General features: G+C 52.9%; 1 protein-coding gene across 13 annotated transcripts in view; it reads right to left on the reverse strand.

Annotated features, from left to right (window-relative positions):
* The window catches only part of PLEKHA6 (pleckstrin homology domain containing A6), a 137,734-nt gene extending 129,488 nt beyond the window's left edge, over positions 1-8,246 (reverse strand). For all 13 annotated transcript variants that reach the window (XR_004627349.1, XM_019798554.2, XM_019798544.2 and 10 more), the window contains exons 1-2: positions 8,054-8,246; positions 2,685-2,761 (exon numbers count right to left, since the gene is read on the reverse strand). Coding sequence is in view for 12 of the 13 variants with exons in the window: in XM_019798554.2 (XP_019654113.2) it covers positions 2,685-2,761; positions 8,054-8,136 (160 nt within the window). In the remaining variant the exon portion in view is untranslated. The remainder of the gene's footprint in view (positions 1-2,684; positions 2,762-8,053) is intronic.
* Between the last annotated feature and the right edge of the window lie 6 nt (positions 8,247-8,252).

Consider the following 8,252-nt stretch of genomic DNA (forward strand, 5'->3'; position numbering starts at 1 on the left):
AACAGCTGAGGCAGCTGACCACAGCTCAGAGGTGCCCGGGCCATCCCTGCGGGTGGCAGCAGCCCTTCCTGGGCAGCTCCAGAGAGGCTGAGCACCTCCGTCTCCGAAGAGTGCTCTGTTAGGTACCATTTTGTCCTACCCATCCTCCCCCCACCAAAAATCCTGCCTCTCTGGCAAACAGGATACCTCCACCCCAAAGCAGAGGGGGAGTCTTCTGACAAACTCAAAGGAAACCACTGTCAGAGGTGGGGCAACAGGCAGGGCACTGGTGATCATTCCTTTTGGGGGTGCAACAGCCCTGCAGCTGATACATTGCAAAACAGGTGTGGATTCNGCCCTGCAGCTGATACATTGCAAAACAGGTGTGGATTCCCTTGACAATCAGTGCTACCTTTCTGCTCAGGCCAAACATCTGCCTTGTGTATCAGGTTTTATATAACATGGCTAGCCACTCTTGGTCTGAATCTTTCCCACCATATTATCAGCTGCCTCAGGGCACAAGCTGCTGGCGAGCAGAGCCCACTCTCTGCTGGAGAGTGGGGGGCCCAGTTTTTATCATTCATTTTCCTCACCCCTATTTACCAAGGGTCTGTACTTCCACGTTGCTGTTGATGGTGATGCTGCTACTGCAACGCAGCTGGAAAGCCAGTGAGCCCAGCTCCCCTCTCAGGACTTGGTCCCCAGAAATTATAACCCCAGCTACCACTTAGTGCCTCCTTCCTCTAAGCTACACATTTTGCCACGGTTAGCGCATTTCATTTGCACAATAACAGTATAGAAGAAGCATCAGCGTGAACATTTTTATAGATGAGGAAACTGAGGCCCAGAGAGGTTCATCAACTTGCTTAAGGTCACACAGGAAGTGTCTGGGCTGGGATGTGAGTCTGGTCTACTGCTTCCAAAGCTGGACATTCTTTCCTCTGTGCTGTTCCATAAATGCTATTTGTTCCCCTCTGTCCCTGTGGGAGGACGGCCCCATTCAGAAGGGCGTGGGTTGGCAGTCTCCCCAAGTAGAGGGATCCCCATTGGGTCCGAATCCTAAATAATCCTGCCACTGTGATGTGCCTGGGAAGGAGGCCAGCGTGGATTATGTCCCCTGCCTTTTCCAGCAACTTCCCTCCACACTGCCCTCTCTGCCTGGGCAACACCAAGAGTGTTATATTCCTGTCCAGGCGGAGTGCCCGCAGAGGCAGCTGCCCTCCCGGCAAGCTTCAGGGGCATCTTAACCCCTTCCCAGCCTTGGACAACCAGTTGGCTGCAGCCCCAAATGAAATAGTTGGCCTGAAGGCTTTTATTCATCCTCCAATCCTCCCTAGAGTCATAGTGAGAGAGATGGAATCACATTTTAAACACTGACAGCAGCAAAAACACCAACCCAGAAGGACACAGCCCGGCCTTGGGGTCTGGAGGCCCTGCCTCATGTCACAAATAACAACAATGACATGAACAACAGCAGTCACTTCCACCAATGGTGATTCTCTCAGGTAGCCTTTGCTACGATCTTCGATCTTCGGAGGTTCATAATCCTATCCTTCTCTTACAAATGAAGAAGTCAAGGCCTGGAAGGTTTCAACCACTTGCTCAAGACCACACTAATAGAAAGTAGAGCCAAGATTGGAGCTCAGATCTCTCTGCCTCTAGCACTTAGGCATTTAACCCCAACACAGCTCCACTTATTAGCTGAGTGGCCTTGAGCCAGGTACTTCCTCTCTGCTCTTAAATTTTCCTACCTTTAAAAGGAGTTGGACTCCAGGGTCCCTGAAGTCCCTTCCAGCTCTAACAACACAACAATTCCAGCCCAGAATCTAAAAGAAAGGAGGCTCTGGGCTGGCCAACACCTTATCCCAAAGTGTTCAGCAGTGCCACCCGTACCCCATGAATGACCAAAACTCCTAGAACCACATGTCTGGTGTGTAGTCAGGGAAAGGGCTGAAAGGCCAGTGAGGGCAGGTCAGTGGTGGCATTCTGAAGAAGACGATTGCTTGGGCACTTGAAGCACCCCAGCCCTTCTCCTTCTTGGTGTCTCCACCTCCCCCAGTTTAGACTGAAGTCTTGCCTGTACATGTCCCTACTTTGCCACTGGTCTGGGAGGTCCTTCAGGGCTAGCAATGAAGTCTTCTCCATAGCAAGCAATCAGTGCGGGTCCTGACTCCTTTTCTTTCATGTTCTCCCCAATGTGAAGGAATTCTTACTAGCTTATGGGGCTCTTTCAGTTTAAATTCATTAGAATTTAAAATTCAGTTTCTCAACCGCATTAATCACATGTCAATCGCTCAGCAGCTACACGTGGTTAATGGTGACTCCACTGGGCAGTGCAGAGAGAGAACGTTTCCATCACGGCCTACGGCTCTGTGGTTCAGCACCAGGATCTGGGGTTCTCCCTAGGTCAGGAGCTCTGAAGATGGAGGGGATTTTCTGATTGGGCAGGGGGATGAGACAGAAGTCAAATCAGCATCCTCCGAGGTCTGTCCCACATGCTACCGGTAGAGCTGGAAACGGAAAGACCTCAAGCTGATACCAACGCTCCTGCACCCTCCCCCAGATGGTGGTCCAGACGCTAAGCCGCATCCGTCCATGGAGAAAAGACAAAGTCAAAAGCCAAGTCAGGTCAGAGGATGTGTAATGCTGCCTCCAGCCTCTGCTTCCTCCTCAACGGCAAAGGCGGGGAGAGCCGAGCTCCTTACCTGGGCTGGAGGAGTGTCCACTCTGGATGGGGGAGTCCGTGCTAGGGTGCACCCAGCTGGTTGACTTTTCCTCATCACTACGGAAGACCAATAAGAAAGTGTCAGATTCAAGAGAGGCCTCGCTGAGTAGAACTGCCCTCTCCAAATTCACATCAACACTGACTGTCCCATCCCAGACACCTGACATGCACGAACCCACACCACCATTCACATTCGCGAAGCATTGACTGAGCGCACGCTGAGGATTCAGAAATAAATAATATCTGACCCTGAGATTAAAGAATCTATAACCCACTGGGGAAACAGACATAGAAAAAGATAGCTGCAATATGATGGGATAGGAAGTATATCCTACCCCTATTACAGCTACTCATAGAGAGCATTACCCCACCACGGAGGAGGGAGCGCTAATCGGGATGGAGTTAAGGAAGGCGAACAGCAAGAAGACTAGTAAGAAGGTAGCATTGAGGTGACCGGTGAATCTCTAGGGAGAACAGGGAAGGTCCTTAACTGGCAACTTCTCAATGGATTTGAAAGGAGGAGGCTGGGTCCTGGGGTGTCTATAATGCTAAACAGTTTCCCTCACAACAGTCCCTCACGTGAGGAATTTTACAGATGACGAATCTGAGGTTCGGCGACGTTAAGTGACTTGCCCCAAATCATACAATCGGTAAGTGGTAAAGCCAGGATTCGGATATCTTACTCCCAGCAAAGCGGGCTCCCCACCACTGCAGATCGCCTGGGTCTAGATCGGCAGGCAGATGAACCCATCAACATTTCTCAACCCCCACCAGCCAAGTGATACTGAGTTTTCCAGAGCCAGATGGGACCCAGCACGAAGCACCTGACTTTCTTGGCCAATCCAGGGACGTGGAGGAGAGAGGACTCTCAGATGACCTGTGTCACCCAGGCTTGAGGGTGGGGCCGCTGGGCCCCGGCCAGGACTCCACTCACTGCTTTCAAAGTATCACCAATACTTTAATTAATATAATAAACCCCACTAATAAGGGTTCCACTAAATTTTTACTGAAGTAAGATATACAATACCGCACCCACTTAAAGCGTACCATTCGAAGTTTCAACATCGGTATGCACCTGTGAAACGATCACCAAAATCAAGATGTGAACGGAATTTGGCTTCATGCCCCTTGTATGTCCTCCCCCCGCAACAACTGACCTGCTTGCTTTCACTATAGGCTAGTCTGCGTGCTCTTGAGTTTCCAGAACTTTATATAAATGGAATCATGCAAGCCAGACTCCTTTGTCTGACTTCTTGCTTTCTTCTGTTTTCTTCCTCCTTCTTTCCTCCCTTCCCTTTCTTTCCTCTCTCTCTTCCCTCCCTGCGGTGGCCTGTGTTCATAGTCGATTCTGTTTCCTCACTGAGTAGTATTCCATCATAGGCTATAACCCAGTGATGGACATTTGCGTGCTTTTCACTTTGGGCCATTATGTATAAAGCTGCTATAAACCTCCATGTCTACGTCTTTGTGTGGACACAGGCTTTCTTCTCACTGGACTCCAGTACTGTTCCTGTAAGTCTGGACACCTGCTACGTACAGGAGGGGATTCCCCAGCTGACCCAGCCCTCTGAGGAGGAGAGAAGAAACAGAGTCACTGTTCTGGTGCCCCCAGGGCCCTCGAGCCATGTGTGCCCTCAGCGATGCCCTGTGATGTGGGCTTTGGTCCTGGGAGCCATGGGAGAGGAAGCCCGGGGAGGGGAAAGGCCACCAGTGCTAAATTTTAAGTGTGCGGGGAAACCCAGGCCCTTATACCTCCTCCTTAGCCACCCTGAGACCCGCGGACCCCGCTCCCTCTTCTCCTCTCACAGCTGCTCCCCCAGACCGCACGACTACCCCCAGCCCCCTGGATATCATGGACCATCCCAGGGTCGCAGAGGTGGACACAGCCCCACTACACCCTTGACTTCATCCCCCCTGTTCTGCTGCTGCTCTCCCCTTGTCAGCCCCTGGCCCAGAACGATGTCGTCCAGGGCTATCTCCACCCCGGCTTTGGGCTGACAGGGAACTATAAAACTGGGAGGACCTATGTCACTGCAAACCCACAGTCCCCGTGCTTAGCTGGACCCTAAGTGCCCCCTGGAATCTTCTTCAGGGGCCCCAGCCAGTTGCCATTTGCAGAGTGTTCTAAAGCTTCCCCACCAGCCTCGAGTCCCTCCCCTGCCTCTCCTTCTCTCCCTCATCCCCATTCTCAATGCACAATCTTCATCGCTCACTTCAAGAAAAAATGTAAGCCATCAGGCAGGAGCTTCCTCAGTTCGCCCAACTAGCACCCCCCAAACGTACCCATATCCCCACCTTAATACTTGCCTCTGCACTGGGGAAGAAGTGGCCTTCCCCCATTAAGGGAAATCCCTCTGCCTGGGTTATAGTCCCCCATCATCTCCTGTCTTTTCTAGAACCTTATTCTATTGGGCATCACAGACTCATATCTTCAACTCCTCTCTCTCTTAGGGCATCATCCCTTTAGCCCCACTCTAGCCTGTGTCTTCCAGTCTGAATCGCCACTTCCCCTTCCAGCCTCCTGTCCTGTGCTCCTCTTCTTACTGGCCCAGCATCCTTCTTGGAAACTAGTCCCTTCAAGCCGTCCCCACTTCTGGTCTCCCTCTCATCCATCCTCTGCAATCTAGTTTCTGTCCTCAGCCCTCCCCTGAAACCACTTTTCCAGGAGGTCATTAAAGAGCGCCCTGGTTCCTATATCCAATAGGCACTTTCCAGTCTTCAGCTCACTTGGCCTTTCCATATTGACCATTCCTTCCTCCCAACACCCCTCTCCCCCCCTTCTAGGGCAACAGCCTTCCCTGACCCTGGTGCTTTCCATCCTGAGCTCCCTGGTCTCTCCTCCTCTATCCCTTTCTTCAACACTGGTGCTGCCTGGATACCCCTGTCTTCTTGGTCACACACTTCTGGATGGTTCCATCCCTATGCAGTGAGTGACTCCCAGGATGCCCTCTCCAGCCCAGGCCACTCTCTTGAACTTCTATCCTATACGTCCAGTTGCCTGTCGGACATCACCGCCTGCAGGTCCCATGGGGACCTCAAATTCAATACTTCCCCCTGAACACGTACTCCCCCGAAAACCTGTACCTCATCCCATCCTCCTGATCTCTGTCAGACTCTAGTTAAAATCTCTGAGATTCGTCTTTGGTTTTTCCTTTTCCCTCTCCTCCCCAACTTTCAGGCAGTAAATGAACACCCCCGCTTCTACTCCTACAGACTTCTCCCATCTCCCCTCCCTCTATCCTTACTGCCGAAATCCAACCCCAGCAGCTGTCTCCTGGGCTTCGGCCGTTGCCCCTGACGGCTCTCCATATGCCAAGTGTCTCCCCTCCCTCCTGTTCAGCCCTCAAATCATCACCTGCCCACCCACCTGCCGGAGGGATCCTTCCAAAGCCCAGGTTTAAGTGTACCGATCCTCTTTCAAAAATCTCCTTTGGATTCCCACCCCCTGCAGGACCACGTTCAAAGCCCTTAGCCAAACACACAAGGCCTCTCCAAAGCCGCCCCTTCCCATGTGTCCTGCCCCCCCTTCCTGCCCCAGCAAACCCCACTCCATCTCCACTGACCCCCTCAGAGTGCTCTAGACAACCTGTGCCCCGGCACCCCCCGGCACCCTCCTTCCCACAGCCCTCTGCTTCAGGGCCCCTTTCCCCCTGGTCCTCTGCTCTAGAATCAGTTCAAATGTCCCCTCCTCCTGAAGGCCCTCCCTCTACTCCCCGGAGAACGCTCACTCTTTCTTCCTTGTGTTCCTAGACCATCACACAAATACTTCTAGAAGTAACCTCTTATTCCCTAAGCTTTCATCTGCATTTTCTCCCTACCACCTTCAGGGGAAAACCTGTCTCTTACTGGGTTTTTCTCTCTAATGCCAATCGGGGTGGCACTCACATAGTGGCTACTCAGATATTGGTGGCGTGAAAGACAAAGAGAAGCAGGAAGACCAGCAAGAGTTTGGGAAGGCAGATGAGAAGAGGTGAACTGACCACCTGGCCCGGGGAGCTTGTGGGAATACATGCGCAAGGCCCCAGCCCAGGTGGGAATCGCCAACTCCGGAGGTAGGGCTTGGGAGTCGGCCTTCTCTCATAAATTCCTTGGGTGACTTTTATGGACTCCAAAGTCTCAAACCACCGACCAAAGGGACTGCAGTTTAACACCAGTGAAGTTCTGTCATTTAAGAATCTGACCCAGGGTCAAGAACTTCCGTGGAGTTCATTTCTAAGATAATCTAATTACGGCATCAATTATGATCACGGTGATGATCATTACAGAAGAAGGGCCTAACGCAAGTGTGGCCGCCGAGAAGCACCGGAGATCCGAAACCACCAGCTGCCTGGCCTCCTACAAAGGCAGTTCGGGGCAGGCGGGAAGGCAGGGCCCTCAAGCCAGCGGGTCCTGGGCTCAGTCCGAGCTCTGATTAGCAAGTGGTTTTATCTCAAACAAGTACTGTCCGTCTCTGTAGACCTTGCTTCCCCATCTGAGAAATGAGGGGGTTGCAGCCAAGGTTCCTTTCAGCTCTAATGTTCTGTGAGTGGCTATCTTGAGGAAGAAAAAAAAACTCCCCATCACGTGTGGGTAACAGTTCGGAATGATGTCCTTCTAGACTTGCTATATTATCGGGAGATTTCTATCCTGGCAAAGAGCGACTATAGCAGGAGCGGGCCAAAATACACCAGTGGGGCCACTCTGTTATAATGAGATTATGCCAGAGCCATTTTGGTTTATGAAATTAATATAACGGTACTAACATATTACAGACAGCAGCAAAGGCTTCCTCTCTTTCAAGAACGCCAAATGCACTGTGGGCACCTTCTTCCCCTTGACCACAGCCCCATAAAGAAGCAGGAAGGGAGCGGGGCTGTGGGACTGGGTCCACTGAGTCCTGGGGTGAGGGAAGACCAGGAACTGGTGGCAGAGGCAGGGTGTCCCTGCGTGATGTCACTTAGCCAAGTGTTCTTGTCAGAAAATCCGGGTGGGGGCAAGAGAAAGAACGTACCCCAGGCCCTTTCAGGGAGCTGAGAGGAAAGATGGTCCCGCTGGGCAGTGGGTCCCGCCATCCTCCTCTGGGCCGCCACTGGCCCCTGTGACTGGGGCGGGGAGCCGGAAAGCCCGCACCTGCCCTGCCACACCCTGCCTTTCCAGAGGAGGGCAGGCCCAGCCCAGGCTGGACTTTGACCCATTGAGGAAAAGGCGGGAGACACATTCAAACAGGCATGGTGATAAACTTATTAGTCATGCCTGCCGTTCCAGCCACCGCTTCCCCCTACCGCTCAGCCTGCCCCCACGCCTGCCACCTTCCAAGTTGGACAACTCGAGAGAAAAACTAAAATGGCAAAACGAGAGAGACGAACGTACTTGATGAAGAAGACTCTCCCACCGCGGTCAACGCCGTAGGCCCACCGGCCGGGCAAGTCGAGCCAGTCAATCTCATCGGCCATCTCGGCGTCCAGAAGCCCCGCTCGCTCCGGGCCCCCCGGGCCGCGGGGGAGGGGGGAGGGCTTCCTGCCCAGCGGCCCCCACTGTCCGCCCGCCCGCAGGGGTGGGGGGAGAGGCG

Source organism: Ailuropoda melanoleuca, chromosome 8 (genome assembly GCF_002007445.2).
Source record: "Ailuropoda melanoleuca isolate Jingjing chromosome 8, ASM200744v2, whole genome shotgun sequence".
NCBI classification, from domain to species: domain Eukaryota; kingdom Metazoa; phylum Chordata; class Mammalia; order Carnivora; family Ursidae; genus Ailuropoda; species Ailuropoda melanoleuca.